This window comes from Pholis gunnellus (assembly GCF_910591455.1).
Source record: "Pholis gunnellus genome assembly, chromosome: 8".
In the NCBI taxonomy this organism is placed as follows: Eukaryota; Metazoa; Chordata; class Actinopteri; order Perciformes; family Pholidae; genus Pholis; species Pholis gunnellus.
Genome location: NC_136534.1, coordinates 8,148,596 through 8,166,104, shown reverse-complemented (window position 1 = coordinate 8,166,104; position 17,509 = coordinate 8,148,596). Strand labels below are relative to the sequence as shown.

General features: G+C 41.4%; 2 protein-coding genes across 3 annotated transcripts in view; both read right to left on the bottom strand.

The window, feature by feature from the left end:
* Nucleotides 1-536: 536 nt before the first annotated feature.
* Nucleotides 537-14,965, bottom strand: mbpb (myelin basic protein b). Of its 2 annotated transcripts, XM_079164928.1 has the most exons (4): nucleotides 14,831-14,965; nucleotides 6,042-6,146; nucleotides 3,586-3,669; nucleotides 537-755 (listed from the first exon to the last, which is right to left on the bottom strand). In XM_079164928.1, the coding sequence occupies exons 1-4, from the start codon at nucleotides 14,948-14,950 to the stop codon at nucleotides 723-725; spliced, it is 342 nt and encodes a 113-aa protein (XP_079021054.1). In that variant the 5' UTR covers nucleotides 14,951-14,965; the 3' UTR covers nucleotides 537-722. The 2 variants fall into 2 exon arrangements, with proteins under 2 accessions (XP_079021054.1, XP_079021055.1); XM_079164929.1 differs by lacking the exon at nucleotides 6,042-6,146 and having other exon boundaries at nucleotides 14,831-14,962.
* Nucleotides 14,966-15,075: 110 nt separating this feature from the next.
* Nucleotides 15,076-17,509, bottom strand: part of LOC306700043 (myelin basic protein-like) — a gene marked incomplete at its 3' end in the record, with an annotated part of 36,493 nt that continues 34,059 nt past the window's right edge. Inside the window, exon 4 of the mRNA XM_079164927.1 lies at nucleotides 15,076-15,374. Coding sequence (XP_079021053.1) covers nucleotides 15,076-15,374 — 299 coding nt within the window. The remainder of the gene's footprint in view (nucleotides 15,375-17,509) is intronic.

The following is a 17,509-nucleotide window of genomic DNA, read 5'->3' as shown; positions in this document are numbered from 1 at the left end:
ATCACAGTCATGACAGAACACTTAACTACAGCTAAGAGACACAAAGGTTGAATGAAAACACACTGTGACCAAATGGCTCTCATGAGAACGCAAAATCTGTTAAACACAGGTTTATGTTTGGGGTTCACGGATAAGGTTTGTGGGAACGACGAAGACAGTGTGACGAGACAGAAAACCGCTCATTTTTAAAACAGAAACACCCCGGGGCCTTTCCATGCAATCAGCAAGGGGGCAATGACGGTCAAGTCAGTCGGACTTGCAACCGGCCGTAATCCTTCAACTGCTCCAGGTGTGCTTCGGTTCAGCCAGCCTTTTGTTAGAGGAACCATCGAAGACGTCTACAGAAACTCAAGCACAAGTATAGAGAGCCATTGCGGGGGGGGGGGCCATTTGGGCTGCACACGTGAGTGGCTTTGGGATAGCTTTGGGAATGATGACGACTGCAGAGACTCAGCAAAACGCATGCAGGGGGGGGGGGGGGGGGGGGGGGGGGGGGGAACAGATTGTGTAGCTATCTACCAGCCAAAGGGGTGGGTAGGTAATAGGGGAGATGAGGGATTTAGCATAAGTTAGAGTGTTATCAGAGGAGGAGGGGAAGGTAAGTTTAGGGGGGGGGGGGGGCGACAGGATTTCTTCCTTTTCTTCTTCTTTTTCCCCCACTTCAGTCATGTGATCTTGAACATCTGCCCTCGTGCTGTTGGAAGGGGTTGTAGAGAGGGACTTCAGCGTTTGCTTGGAGAAGCACTCCTGCTTCCCTGTACAACAGACAACAAGACATTTCTGATGAATATGTGGAGGCGGCAGTCCCACAGATCTGGTTCAGCATTGAAGGACTACCCTGGTGGTTTTTCTCAGTCTGGCCCCTTTGATTCATTTCACTCTCTCCAGACTGTGATGGGAGTTTTCACATCAGTCGACAGCATGTGAAGTAATATGTTTTAGATGTTGCAAGTTCTCCTCCCGAGTAATGAGACCAGGGCTTAACACGGAAGAGTCAGTGTAGCCCTTTAATGTGACGAACATGCAGGTTAGTGTGTTCGTGGCTAATTTTCAGGCCTGCAATGATGCATAGTTATGGAAGCCAATAGAAAACAAACTCAATGAAACATCAGGAATGATAACGACTCGTAGCAAGTCAACATTTTCAGAGAGTCAAGATTATGATATGGAATAAAAAATTAGACTAAATAATAATAACATACAGTTAAAGTAAGAAAGAAAAAGCAAAAATGAGCTTTAATGCATCGCTTATGTTGCACATCATTTTGCATGCAGGTCTTAAATCCTTTTTCTTTTTTTTTTTTTAAATCAAAATCATAGTTTTGTTCGAGAGGGTTCTCACTTTGTCTTTAAAGCAAAGAGAAACAGTTGGACATTTGGAGAGGAAATCAGGTTTTCACAGGTAATTGCATATTATTTCACAGATCCCGCTAATGTGTTTGTGTGAGGTAAACATCCCAGATTTCCATTTATTTTTTGCCCCCAAAAGTTTCAGATAAGACATCCTGTGTGTATCACATTCACAGAGCCTCTCTGAGGACTATTTTGTACTTTTTCCATCCCACCCTCTCATTCAGATGAAAAAGAGTAAGGACTCTGAAAGCAAAGCGATTATGCAAATGAGACGAATCTTCATGGATTGCTTAGGAAGATCATCTAATGTAAGAAGCTTTTTTACTCCTCCTCATGAAACAAAGGCCGGGGACTGAGCTTTTGTTCTATTCTTAGAGCCATTTAAGAGGAAATTCATTATCTGTCATGAAAGAGAAAAATTCCTTGTACAGCAAAATGGGAAAATGAAAGCAAAAAAAAAAAAAAGAATAGTAACAGAGCATGAAACAATTGAAAGCTTTATGCTCACGTCCACCTCGACTGTGAAGCCCGTTTATGAGTGAAATGAAAGGATAGTGATAGTGGGGATGGCAACTGAGTCAACGCCATCAGAAAGATTGGAAACGAGCATCCAAGCGGTTCGTCATCTCCAGAGCTATTTACTCTTTTGTAGCTTAGCGACAACAATTCAGCCACTGACAATGAACTCCGTTCTAGACAGCTGATGAAAGTGTTTTTTCTTGTATGCAATTTGAGCTCGCTAAGTCGCAGATTTCTCTAAAGCGTCCGTAATTGCTAAACTAAGTCATCCGAGGTACACATTGAGAGAAGCTGGCTCATTAAAACCTGACAGGTTAAAACTGGCAGAGCACGAAAGCCGCCGCTCCTTTTTCATGACACATGAAAACAAATTAACAAGACAAATCGGAAAGTCAAGCAGCAGGCTGAAGTACATGTTGATGAACAGGCCAAAGCTGAAACATTGGATGAATGCTACGCGGCCTCAAATTTGTTTGTGCAGAAAATGTTCGCGTGGGAGTTAAAAACCCTCCGTTCACTGAGTCATACAAGGATCTGTATCTGTAACTTCAATCTGAACACGGAGTAGGTTTGACATTTCATGTGTCAAGTGTTTTTTAGCCAACACAATGGAGTTACCCAACTGTTGAAAGTGATTCAGTGAAGTTAATAAATGCTTTATAGCACACTTTACAGTAGTTATTACGGGTGTAGCCCGTGGATTCACATGTTTGTGAATTTATATAATTTCTACTAATTGGGTGCAGTCGCAACAAGCTGTAAGCACATCATTGACATATTAGCACCTCATAAAGATGCCATCTTGTCTCTGGACACACAGTGAATGTAAATCCGACATTCATTCTGCTTTTAGCTTTGTTTTTTTCTCCCTGACTCATAAAATATCCGTATCTTTAGCGGCTGAATGCTTCACTATGTTTATCATTTCCTGCAGGGAAGGTAGTGAGTGGGTTAAGTAGTTTCAGCGGAAAACCGCTGCCTACTACTTCATCATAAACATTGTGCTTACAAATAATATTTGTTTTTACATGTGTACAATCACTTAGTAATTGATTTATTACACACTAAAATTGTGCTAAGCAACCACGTATTTAGATCTTAACAATAGATGTTATACTTTACTGGCCATTGAATTGTTATTTTCTCCTGGTGCTGTGTACTTAAGGATCAGTTTGATACTCTCCCAACATCTGTGTGCGCTGAGTCCTCCATAGCACATGAAGGAGCCAGACGTGCTTGGCAAGTGATTAAAGATATTGCATAATAATGGGATGATATACATTGTGCATGTAAAGCAGTTACAGTATGTTAGCCATAGCCCAGCTGGACCCTTATGAGAACTGGATCTACCATCTTCAGCATGATTATATCAGCGCGGGCTTAAAGCTCGTAGCATGCATGATGATCAATCTATTCTCTCAAAGCCTCTTATTATTCTGCTGCTGCTGTAGTAATGAGATTAGGATGTCTTCTAAGCATATCAATGTTGAGTGAGTTAAACTCAAGTATCCCTCCATCGCGAATCAGTTACTCACTCTGCTGCTGATATCATCACTGAGGCAGGAAGAAAAACACAGGGGCAAGAAAGTGATTAGGAAAATAATCCTTTTTCTAAGCAATCTTACTTCAAGGTAAAGAGAGAAGCCGTGTAGAGAGGCCACTGGGAAATATCTGGAAAAGTTTTTGTGATGCAGTTATTTCTTTTTTTTTTACCATTTTGAAGATCCTAGTGAGGGTGCCTTTGCCGTCCCCTGCACTGGCCTTCTTGGCTTTAGCAGACTGTGACTTCTGGTCGCCCTGCCCAAGGGAGAAGAGAAAAGGAGGAAAGGAGTCAGTGTTAATAGGGTCTCTGAGATGTTTGTCAGGGGATTAAGACTTCATTTGGTTGACCCTTTTACAGATTGCCCCGGATTCAAATGTCAGAGAGTAAAGAGTAAAACATAAGACCGTTTTCTCTCATGTGTGCTCGGGAGCAATAGATAGATCAGTGAGCTCCACAATAACCAAACTATCGGATGACACTGGGTATGATGAAGTGCAATCCCTTTTGGCCTGACTTTTACAGTATAATTGTGCTGCATTTCTGGCAGTGTTTTCATCCAATCATTTCATGGGAATTATGCATGAGTTGGAAAAGCTACAGAGCAGCAAAAGAGATGTGAAAATAAAAGTTTTCTGCTGGCATATTGTGTTGAGAATTTGAAACCAAGGGGGAATTTCCTTGCACGACAGTTAATATCTTTCACTTTCTGAAAGCATGCACTAATCTCACCTTGACCACATGTGCTGACACTTCAAAACATGACAGCAAATGCTAATCAGCTCTCGACTTTTTTTTACCTTTTGTGACTTAATGACATTTAGTAAACTGATGTATTCACCTCCTCAAGCTGGATGCAATGAACAGAATGCATTTTATTTCAGAAACATTTTAAAAGACTCTTGGATGAAACACCTTATATGGTTCTACAGCTTCACCCGTTTATGTGGAGATGCTGATGTCCAATCAGATATGCATGAAACACATGTTTTAAGATTCATTCCCTTAAAAAAACACGTAGTGACTGTATGAAAATGATTAAGAGTGGGGAAGGGAGTTGAACCGTATGTTTCACTTTATAAAAATACCAAAGGTTCCCCCCACTTTCCCCCTTTTTGACCCCCTTCCCGCCCAAATAATGTTCATACAGTCCCTTCTCAGTCTCAGTTTTCTGAGCACACACTCGCACACACATGCATGAGGGCCCTGAGTTAAGTGCTGATAACGTCGCCGAATGAAGCAGAAGGCAGCCTTACTGCACCCAGCCCCGGAGGAATTAAAAAAAAAAGAAATGAAACTAGGCTAATGAGGAGCAGAGCAATACCTGTGTTATCATGAATCTACATGATATGGATAAGTATTGCTGCAAAAAGCTACACAATGGGTATGATGTATTTGGAAATGGACTTCAGTCGTAAGGAAATGGCGCCGTTATCGCTGATGTATGGACAGATTACAACAGCTTAAGTGGTAGATGGAGACTAAATGGAGGTAGAGAACGCAGGCGACACACTCGAAGGCTGTTTCAGAGGATGACCTCACTTGCCCCCCTTTTTTTAAACCACCTACCAGGCCTATCCTGGCTGCTAGTCCTGTCCACTGGAGGGGTAGAGACACAAAGAAACAAGGACAAGAGGTAAAAGGGAGAGCGGACAAATAGAAATGTGTATCTTACTCAGCGCAAAGGCAGGATGGGAAGGAGAGGAGGCAGATAGGAGGGTCCGTCCAGGGGGGGGGGGGGGGAGGCACAGGGTCACAAGGGGGAAAAAGGAGATGAGGCAAAGGGAGCAGGTGTGGGGGGGAGGGGGAGGAGAGAGGAGCAAGGCAGGTGCTCACATTGGAGAGAGCACAGATTTAGTGACATCCAGCAGCAGCAAAGACATACAGAATGTGGAGAATAGTGTAGTGACACACCTCCATCATATCATGACTTCTAAATGAATTGTCTTCAAGCATTGTGGTTAAATCGTTTTCTTTGTATGTTGTACGTGCTTTTATTTCAAACTATTTTGTTGTGCATATCATGTTTGCAAGTTTGCAGTTAATGGGTTTCACAATAAATGTCTCACTACTTAATATTTACTGAAATCACAAAGGTCCCGCCTCTGTTATCCCCTTCCAGTAAGATAATAACTCCTCGGCAAGCCCTTTATCTGACACTGTGATTGCATTTTAGTGTGCAGTGGAATATGTTACTGTCGAGAATTTTGATGATCTAAATGTTTTTCCATAGAATATTCATTTTGTCATAAAATTTTACACATTTTAAGTTTCAGCATCACATCCTGGAGGTTCAGTGACTTACAGATTACACTACGGGTACAATCCCCGATCTATTTACCGCCACTATTGACAATATTGGCCGACTATGTTTGTATTTCACGTGTGAGTGAATAGTAACATAAAGCAGACTCACCCTTGATTTGGGAGGGGCAGGGGAAACCTGAAGAGGAGTTAATCACAGCAAGTAAAGAGATTGGACACTTGAGTTTGTGAGAGATCACAGAAAGTAATAGAGGAGCAAAGAGACAAACATGGAGGGAAAGCAGCTGGAAGAAACAGGGATAGTGGCAACACTGCTGATCCAGACTCCTACTCCTAAATACTGTGACTGTACTTCATCACTTACAATCGTGCGGAAGAAATGGACCACAGCGTTCTCTGCTCCACGCTTACGTGGGGAAGCCGCAGAGGCTTTCTGGGGGCCTGGAGAGAGAGCACCTCGGAAAGATCCCTGGGAAGGAGAAGAGGAAAGGAAAGAGAAGAGGAAAGGAAGGAGAAGAGGAAAGGAAAGAGAAGAGGAAAGGAAGGAGAAGAGGAAAGGAAGGAGAAGGAACAACAGACCTACATGTTAAATAAATGTATGATTTTGCACAAAAGGACTTGACCTTAAGCTCTTGAGAGAGAGATGCTCAAATAAAAGTTTCACGGGGATTTTTTCAAAAGCTTTAATAATAAACGTATGATTAATACTTAATACTTGAAAAAGAAAAAGTTAAAACACTGGGGTTGTATAAATGGTTACTTAAAGCCATACAAAATAAATCTTTAGGTTGTCCTGTCCCACTTACCCGTTGAACAGAGAGAACAAAAACACAAAATTACAAAAGGAATGGAATTGTTGGAAATATACAAAAACACTGTATGTTCCCGTGCTGCCGTTACACCAAAGGTGTTGGCTGATGGGAGAAAGCGGACTCAAAATCGTAGTGTATTTCCTTACCTGACATATTGATAATAATAATTAGACAGTGGATGCTAGCATTGTTGATACAGGTGTTGATTTAATATGTTAATCACATGATGCCGCAATATGCAACTTTTTTTTTTTTTACAATGCATTAAAGGGTAACTTTGGTATTTTTCAACCTGTACGCAAAGAAATTGGTTTATAGGGTTCCGGTATAAAAATACAGAATAATTACTCCTTTATTAACATCTTTACCCTGAAAAAACTCATGGTACATATGCAGAAACCCTAAATATGAATATATTTTCATGATTGACTCTTAGTGGAGAACTTTCATCCATTTATAGAGATTCATTCAATCAGCAGCATTAATAGCAGTCTCACATCGACTCCCACCTCATTAACCTTTATCCCAACCTGGCAGAAACCTTTGACCATGAGTCATTAAAAAACAATTGAAATGCAACTAATGAGCAGTTGAGGATGGATTGATCTCAACAAAAAGGACTAATTATCCCCCCAAAGGACAAATCCATGCAGCCAACTTCCTCAAAGTCAGACTTTACAAAGAATATGCCAGGATGAGTGTTTAATAAGGCCGATATCCTCTGACTTTTTGGGCTGAGTAAAAACACTGGTGCATTAAAAGAAACCTCTATTATGTTATGCAAACGGCACAGACACATTAAAGGTGAAAGGTCTAATTCCTGTAATACCATCAACAGCCTGCAGCCATCAACAGCCTGCAGCTCATGGGAGAAAGAAACTCATTTCCACCCCCCCCCCCCAGTATGTTCAGTCTTCATTCATCCCGTTCTCTGCTGACCCCATTAATGTAACAGGAAAACGTGTGTGATTTTATTTGTGAGAGGGAGATGTTGCTGATTCACATCCATTATCTCACATCAAAGAACCGTTAGGTAACGGAAAGAGGGGACGCTTTCACCACCACCACCATTTACACCATCATATGATAGTTGTGGTGTCAGATTATATGTCACCTTTACTGTCTTTTGTAGGGTTTTGAAGAAATGGACCAAGCAATAATGAAAACAAAGTGAAAAAGAAAGATATATTCATATCCAAAGTGTGTATGAAATTACTATTACAACTATTAGGATTAAATATAGCCTTTTTGTTGTTGACCTCATCGTGTGTATTCCAGCTCTGTAGCTTCCCCTTTGCTTTCAATAGTGACGCTTAATGATGTTTTCTTGAATAAGTGCGTGTCTCTGTGTGTGTTACTGCATGTCCATTTCTGTCTGGATGGAAATGATTGGAAATGCACACAGAAATGGAAGGGAGGGGAGGAAATAAAGCAGCCTTTGTGGCTGCTGTCGTGCCTTTGTTTGGGGAAAGAAGACAAGAAAGGGAAGAGATGGAAAGAAATAGGAGATCAAATAATGCTGTTTGCATTCTGCTAGTATGGACTCTATTTCCGCCGGTCGACCCTTTGATGTGAATGAGGTCTCCTCTGTATTTGCTCTTTCCTCTTGTCATGTATTCTCCTGCTTGAAAACACTTTTATCTGTCTTTATTTTTCCATTTAGAATGCCTAAAAAAACCCAGTTTTTCCATTAGCTTCTGGTATGCTGTTAATGATGATGGAGACTTTCAAATCTTGAGCAGTGACAGTTTTCTGTTGCTAAATTAAAAGCTGTTTTGAAGTCCGAAGCGTGTGAGCATGAAAGGAAGGTTCAAAGAGAGCGGTTGCCTGTAACATCCATTTCATATAGAATACACAAACAGTTACGTGACACCTTTCCTTTGGAAGTTTGACTTATAATCATAGTTCCAGCTACAATCACTGCTCACGCTGAATAGCCAGCTCTTTTATCATTTGAACAAGAAATATAAACTGCAGAAGAAGGAAAGAGTCAGTTCCTTGATTTCCTAAAGTGGCTATAGGCTGAATTAGGTTGTCTTTATCGCAGTAATTTGACATCAATATCACTCGCATAACTGTCCATTTAATATAAAACTATTGAACCAGGAGAACTGCTCTTTCCAAAGGTAAAACAAGACCAACAGTCTACAGCCATGCTATGCTAGCGTCTTCATGAAGCTGAACTTAAGCACAGCGGTGCTTTGAGCTAAATACTGAAGCTAGCATGGCAATATGCTCGTAACGAGGATGCTAACATGCTGATGTTTAGCAGGTGATGTGTAAAGCATGCTAACCATGGACACACCCAGATGTGGCTTCGCTGCTGCCTCAGCTCCAGTGGGAGGTGGAGAGCTTCTCCTCCTCCAGCCAGGAGCAGAGCTTTGCCTCGCTGCTCCACAGGGAGCGCTGCTGGAGGGCCCAGGCTGTATTGCTGGGCACACTGCAGGGAAGGGAGGCCCAGGAGCACCAGAACCAGGATGAGAGGTTTCTAAAGGGATTCTGGTGCTAGGAAACAATACTGCTTTTGTCCAGAGTGAGAATCAACACAAAGCTCCTCTTAGTAGCAATAATATGCTATATCTTGTTTGTTTAATTAATCTACAACATATTAATTAATGAGCCAGACTTGCCGTTTGCCCATTTCCAGTCTTTATGCTCATCTAAGATAAAGATCACCTTGCTCCAGCTTCATGATCCTCAGACTAGCTATACTAGTTGTATCAATCTTCCAATCTATCGCTTGGCAATGAAGTCAAAAGCTTGTTTCCCAAAACTATTCCTTTAATTTGATCTCTAAAGGTAAGCTGGGCGGCTCTCAGACGCTTCTGCTGTCACATATACATTCCGGATATGTGCACAATATGAGCAAATGAGTCAAGTGAGATAATCAGGATTCAAGACATGGAGTGAGATACAAAGGTATTTGTGCCCTGTAGCTTATCACAAATGATCACAACCGCCTCCTCTGAGGTTAGAGGTCACAGTCTGGCAGGAATCTGTCATTATGGAGAATGCTTAATAATTCACTGGTAGCAGAAGGGGGTGACTCTTGAGATTCTTCATCATTAGTGAGTACCACTAATCAGCTAATAAACAAATCAGAAATGTGCATGTCAAATTCATAAAGGATTGAGATCATTGTACCTCATCAAGTCAGGTATCCACTCTGCAGCGCTGAACGAGAGGAAACAGCTCTTTCACACATTCACTACCTCCCTTGTGTCAGACTGTGCATCCTTGCTCAGCTGGAAAATAAAAGTAGTAATTACGTTCAATTCTTGGGACTCGCGGGGCGAATCGATCGGGCAGCTGCAGCTCGCTGCTCGCCTTGGAAGGCAATCAGTTCTTATGCCTCGCAAGATCAAATACCAGTTAAAAAGGAGGTTAATTAACAGATCTGTGCTGTCAGATATAACTGATGAAAAAATCACACATTTTCTTAGGGACTGTATAAAAAGGGGGGAAAGGAGCTTAGAAAAAGGGAAGGAACAGGTTGTTGTTTTTATGCTAAAGGAAAGAATTAAGCTGCATGTCTGTCCAAAATCCTAAACGATGTTTTCATTGTGCAACTCTTTCCTCTGCCAGGCTGTACTTCTTTCTTGGTCTATCTAACCAGGGGAACAAACACACATTTTTACATCTAAAAGATAGATCAAAATGAGCCTTTATCGATTGAATTTTGTAATATTTATGAACACGCTGCTCCTCATGTTAACGCAAAGTTTATTTCAATTTACGCAAGCCTCCAGAAAACAAGAACCTTCGGATTCGGGTAATTACTAAACTCTGCCCATTTAGAAGACAAACTGTGACTGAAAGATGTTTTATTCACTACTCTTGTTTTTTCATCTTGAGGCTCACAAAGACAAGTCAAGCCAATCATCCATTACTCAGTACTATCACAGCAGATATAAACTATAGCTCCGCTTTCCATTTAACCTTCTCTGAAAATCTCTTTTGTTTTGCAGTATGTCCATGTGATTGACTGACTGACTGACTCTGGAATATATTAATTTGTCTTAAAGTCTATAATCTTAATGGCTTAGACTGCAAACGAACACAAGATCTTTGAATACAACTTTTCTACATTTGTCTTTTTCTTTTTTTTGGGGCTAATCTAAGAAAAATGAATTGGAACATTGGCTTTTTGGGCATTATTGAGCAACATTTCTATAATGACCTTTCATTTCAAACATCATCCCACTATTCGCAGCTGTGAGCAGAAGACGAAACTATTTGCAACATCTTTTCTAAATATCTGAAAATCTTTGCCAATATTGTCAAGACTTTTTTCTTTCCGTCCGACCGACTTTTCGGTTGCTTTGCAGTATGTGGGAAGATGTTGTCAATGCTGGAATAGCAAACTATTTTACATCAGTATTGATTTTAAGCACCAAAACTAATTATTTACCAAGTACTTGAATTCAATGAAACATCGTATTATAACACTGGCATTCATATTTCATAAACAATAGTTTTGTGAAGTGTCTGTATGTGTACTCTTAATATATATATATAATATATATTATCTTTGCAGCTGGTAAATGTGGAGCTAACTTGATTATATAGATAGAATTTGCCCCAAGGGACCAAACAATTCCTTATTGATAGAAATCATTATTTATGTATTATTATTATTATATTTTAATTTTATAATGAATCTGAATCTGCAAAGTAACTAAATCTGTGAGATAAATGTAGTGGAAAAAAACAGAAATACTCAATGAAAGTTGAAGTTACGTCAAAGTTGTACTTTAGTAATGCGACTCATCCATGTAACATTAGTTAGGTCCTTTCCATCACTGGTAACTGAGTGGAGAAATGCCATGAAATCAGCTAATGGTAGTTAGTTCAATCAAACAGCAAACTCTGGCATGCCACGGACAATCCTTCTCACACACAGCAATTCACTTGCTCACTGCCAGAGCAAATAAAGTGCTGCACGCTAACGTTAGCCTCGAAACAGGACATGGCAATGGACGTTAGTGTTCATTACAAAAAGAAAACCTTAAATTAACCTCAAGTTTTGATGACACATGTGCCACTTATCCCCCCCCCCCCCAGAAAAAAACCTCTTTGGATCTACACGATCAACCTGAATGACCTGCTTGACCCTAAAAACGTCCGAGCACTTACCCATTCTGAGTCAACGAGCTAACGTTAGCTTGTTAGTAGCAAGGTGCTAGCTGTTATAGCGAGTGGCTTTGTTTTCTATCCTGACAACTCCCATGCTCAAGAGGTCAAGTACACTGATCTGTGCTGTCGTGTAACATCCAAGTTTGTTACACACAAACTGTAACGTCACACAGACACACACACAAAACATTGTATGCATTTGACAGTCATTTATGACGTATCGGTGAATATTTAATCCTACATAAGACATTTGTAAACGAAATTCAGTACTACTTAAAATATGTTTAAGACCCCGCAGGTAACCTTTATTATACGTATACGGTTAAGATGACCCAAAAGAGAAGCGTCAAGCATTAAAACAAAACAAGGAGAGTGTTGAGGGTGTTGTTAAAGAGTTTAATCAAGCAAGAAATCCCAAAAAAAAGGTTCAGAACAGGATTAGGTTAGGAACAGGTAACCGGTCACAACAGTTCACAACAGATACAAACGGTTACAAGTATCGTCTGCAAAGTTGAAGGCGTTACAAAACCGGAATCAGCAACGATCCGCTGCTGGTTCAAACAAACTCTCCGACTGGGTCAAAGACACGTGAACCTGAGGTGAGCAGACCTTTGTGAGGGGGGGCACAGCCGACACCCCCATTTCATCCAAGACACTGGTGTTGGAGAACAGTATCACATGAGTTTTGGTTTCGACTGTGAGCTGTTCTGCTGAAGCCTGATTAATATACAGCAAACACCCCTGCGTTGCATTATATGACTGATTCTGTCTGCCATTCAACGGATTAATATGCAAATTAAACACATTATCTGTTTTTTTCTGTCTACATTTCTGCTTGAAATAGCTAATGCTCATCCAAATTGAATTTTGCCTCCAATTAACACCATCATTATCCCTGTAATTTGAAATGATCAAACATCCGTTATCGTTCAAATGCAGATTTCCTGCAGTCGTTTCATGTCCCGAGACTGGAGTTTCAGCGTCATCTCAGAACTCTCGTGCCGTCTTAGCAGGTTCTATAAACCCAGACGCGGCTAACAAAGGCCTTGAAAAGCACATGGGATCAGCGTGTAAAGGTCTCCACACCTGCCACATCTTAAAACAATTAATCGAGCATAACTCAAACAAGCATGCGTATTGAAGATCCAACAGAAAACACTGACACAATCTTTCCCCAAAATGACTGCAGCCTTGAAGTCGAAGTACGTATTAAGGAACGTCTGTGGAGAACCTGTGCACACAGACAGGCAGGGCAGAAGTTAAGCTGGAAAAAATATTTGTCTCCATGAGGAATTCTTGCTGGAAAATGGGAAGTGTTTGCAGCAGAAAGTTAGTGCAGGTTGATCTTTGGTTCGGCCCACGGAAGTGGTCCGAACCTGTCTGTTATTCACTTGAGATGTGAACACTCATCGTCTGAAGGCAAACCCTTGGTGAATACATAAATATTTATTTGTACAACTTTGTTTGAGCAATGTACAATGTTATGGCATAAAGAATAAGAAAATATGCAGCAATACCAGCTTATTGTTGAATAAAAGCTCCAGAATTTGTTCTGTTGACATTTTCCCTGAACATTTCACGAGTAACATTTTACAAAAGCAAATCAACATCCGATCAGCAGAACAGTCTAATGCAAAGATGTGTAGCATACAGCATAATACAAAATATTTTTCTTAGATCCTGAATCCTACAATGAACACCTATTCATAGCTGACATAAGGCGTGGGGGTAATGCATACATGCATGCTGCTGAGTGGGTTTCTTTGCAATTACCTTGCCAAACCTGCTGATTAGCGCTGCGCAGGGAAAAAAAAAAAAAGCTGGATAGAAAACAAGCTTAAAATCAGAGAGCGTATTTTTGTCCACAGGTTGGCTGAGCTACAGCTCTTTCTTCAAACCGTTATCAGCCATGACCATGCTTTAAGACAGCGGTCGAAATGAGCAGACTCGTGATGGGACGTACAAGAGGCTTTGGGATTTAGCTTCAGCGTGTTTTCGCTAGTGTTGTCAAGATAACCAAGATTTCAATGCTGTCTTTCATCACCACCTCCAGAGGGCATCACTGAGTGCACACACAGCCCACGGACTGAAAAGGTGTGGAACCACCAGAGCAGCTGTCTGGTTTGGCAACAGTGCCAAGCAGCCCACCATGTCTGTCTTAACTGATGGACAAAAAGAAGAAAGCCACTAAACCAACATATACACTTTTGTTTTTACAAAGTAGACCTGATCAGATTTACTAATGGTCAAAATGAGGGTCTCTTGACAACACTAGAATACAAAGTAATACAAAATGCAATGCAGGCTCCAATGCCTCATAATAATAGCCACTTGCCTGCAAGATAAGATGAGCCTGTTCTTATGTTATAGAATGCAGACTGTATAGAATATGCCCTTAATCTAATACATATCATTATGTGTTAATACGCATAATATATCTCTTTGATCTTTTATAGCATAATGTGATCATCAACAACTGTGAAAGTGACTTAGCTGAATGCTGTATCGTGCAAACAACAGTCAAGTAACTCCCTGTGGCTTATCACCGATGTTAAAGATGAGCCCAGAGACCGAGACATCAAAGACACTAACTCTCTACAAAGAGGCTCTGCAGAGTACCCAGCGGCTCTAGAAAATCCAAAATAATGTTCCACGATCACATCTAAATGATACGGACATGAATCTCTTCCATCATCATCGTCGTCATCATCATAATCATGAAGGAAAGTACCTCTAAAACACGGCGGTTCTGAACTCCGGTTTGACGTTCCAATAAACAAACTGCATAACGGTAGAAAACAAGTCCACCAACTCAGCTCCACAGCAGATACGTTATACTCAACTGCAAAATGCTACTAATGTCAGTACCATTCAAATAAAAGCAAGACGGAACAACATAGAAATGTGTCTTTAAATGATTCAGAATCACAGCTCTTAAAAATGAGAAATAAAAACAAATCCCACCCGAAGTCATGATCCATCGACCCATCAACCTATTTAGCCAGTTAATGTGAACCATAGGACAAAGTCAGACTTCGGTTCACCATAGAAACAAGAGTAAAACCAACACAAATCTATATGACAAATATGTTGCGACAAATTCTTACAAGATCTGTTCAAGAATCGCAAGTAAAAAGTGGTTCTGGGAGTGAATCGGCAAAACAAACAGATACATGAGAAGGGTCGACGCTCCCCGCTTCCTCACCTTGGTCTTCCTCTTCTTGTCCCCTCCAAAGAACTTTCCAATCTGATCCAGGAGGCCGGGGCTCTTCTTCCTCCGGCCCAGCCCGAAGGCGGCCTGTGCAGAGCTGCTTGCAGATGCCATGGTTGTAGTAGTTGGTTTGTGTTTGGCAAAATTTGAATGTGGGGCTCTTGTCTCTCTCTTAAATGAGAGATCGAAAAAACAGAGGAGGGTCAAGAGAGGGAGGGTGGGAAAAAAAAAAAGCTAGCCTAGTCTAGGTACTGTTCAGGGCTATCCGACCCGCACTCTGAAGCTGCTCCGCTGTGTTCCTGGATGGTCTGTAGCTCGTCCGATTCGGAGGGTCGCTCTTTGAAGGTGTTGTCCTCTCGGCCCGGGGCATCTCGGGAGAAGAGGCGGGCCAGGTGGGGGCGTGGTGTGGCTTCGTCAGGGTCAGCTGTGCTGGCGTCAGGCCAGGGCTGGCGGGGGCCCTCAGCGCCCGTGGAGTCAGTCACCGCCGGCTTCTCCGAGACGCAGCCATTGTTCTGGTTCGCATCTGCCTCACCCAGGCCTGCGCAGAAAACAAACAAGGGTCATCTATGGGCTCGGGCCTGCATGGCACACAACAAAACCACAGCAGCACAATGGGCTCTTTTGACGGGACCGTGCCCCTCCTGCTGCAGCGGAGACCAGCAGAGCTTACATTTCACATTGTAACTTGGGACAAAACCGTACCTGCCGAAGAGGAAAAGATAGAAACGTGAGATTAGAGACATGAGCAACTGAAAGTGTAAACTCAGTACTGTTTTGTCTCTGAGGTCGGCATTTCATCTCCGAGGGCACACAATTTTACAAGAGGAGTCCCCCCCCCCCCCCCCCTACATTATCACCCATGTAAAAGCAATGATTCCAGCGCATCACTTCCAGTGAGATGGAAACACAGCTGCTTCTCTCACATCCACTTTGACAGCTATCCATTAGGTTAGCCAGCTCCCACAGCACTGGACATCTAGTGCATTCCTGTCTCCAGAACAATATCCGCACTGTACTGGAAGAAATGGTGTAGCACTACACCAGAGAATCTGCATGCTAATATTGGCTGAAACAGTGGCCTGTTGTCAGAGCTGCATAGTTATTACAGGGAAACAATGGGCCCAATGTCCCTAAAATAACTCCTATAAGTATGGATTTTCCACCCAATGCACGTTGACACTTATCTGATTTGGGGCCCGAGAGCTGTGAGGCTGTCTCTGGGTGCAGAGCTGCAATGTAGAAGCTTCTTACACTTTTAGATGGAATTACTCCTAGAAACTGTATCCGTAGCAGCCACGCCAGCATAATAATCGCTCATTATTTGGTCAATTGAGTTCTTCAGCTTGATTTCCTACAGACAGATTTGCAAGTGATGTATGCAATGTGAATACAAATATGACTTGGTCGGTAGAGAACGAGATCAACTTTTGTTCTTTGCGATACGGAGCCCAGAGGAGGCGCCATCTTTCTTACACACATCACTGCTTCAAATGAAAGGTTACGGTGCCTTCATCAAAACAAAGTTCCACTTTCATCGCAGGCATTTATCCAGAGGGGGGGGGGGGGGGGGGGGGGGGGGGATGATATAAAACAGTCTCCCACTAAATGGATCATTTTCAGAAGAGAAAGGTTTTAAATGCATAGGCAGTGCGCAGTCAAAAGTGTTACTGTGAGGAATTTAATGTTAGTTTTGATCTTCTCATCCGTTGTTTCACTATAGAATGAGGGCTGATTTTTCATTCATGGTCTCCAACAAAAGGTCTATTAGGTGAGGACAACAAAAATCATCCTTGAAAAGCATCATTTTTAAACTCCTTCTGTGATGAGACATAACGGTAAAAAGGCTTGAATGAAAATGATCTGAATCTACCACCCTCCTGCTATCGCCGTGGTCTCTTTAGCACGTCCATAATCGCACTGAGTGAAAGGTGTCTCTTTCAGTGTGTTTTATTTTCCCATAATTCCATTTTTTGACAAGCTGAAAAGCCATTCTATAGGCCGTTTTGAGACACTAAAAGACTAATGAAATTCTCGCAGGATTATGACAAATCCCATTCAAAAGACTTTCTCCTGAGACTTTTTCTAAAAAGCAAAACATAAATGAGCAGAAATAAGACGTCAAGACAGGGTCTAGTCAGAAATGAAGAAGCTTATATTAAAGCCACTTTGTCTAAACAATTTTCATATGTATATATATATATATATATATAAATATTATATTTCTGAATACCTTTCAAATGATTCTGATGGCAAAAATGAAACAATCTGAACAGATTTCAGCTAATTTGTCTCCATGCGAGTGAGATATGTGGGGAAAGGGCCTATAAAGCACTGCACCACACATCTCTCTTACACAGATGATGATCTGTGTTCCTCTATCTGCAGTTAGAGAGCTACATGCTCTGCTCTGGGGTTTTGAAAACTCTTAAAGTTGACATGTTATAACAGTGAGTGGCTCTGATATCAATACTGATATCTGATATTGTGCTGATCAAAGCGCTTGATCTGGTGACAATGGGCTCGATCTATTCAGTTCAATTCTATGTATACACATACATTAAATACTGACATTTGAATTCCAGTTTTGGTTTTGACCAATTTGTTACTGCATTAAAATGTTTTACACTAACTGTCATTTTTACCAAGTTGCTGGTGTGAAAAATGTAGCATCTT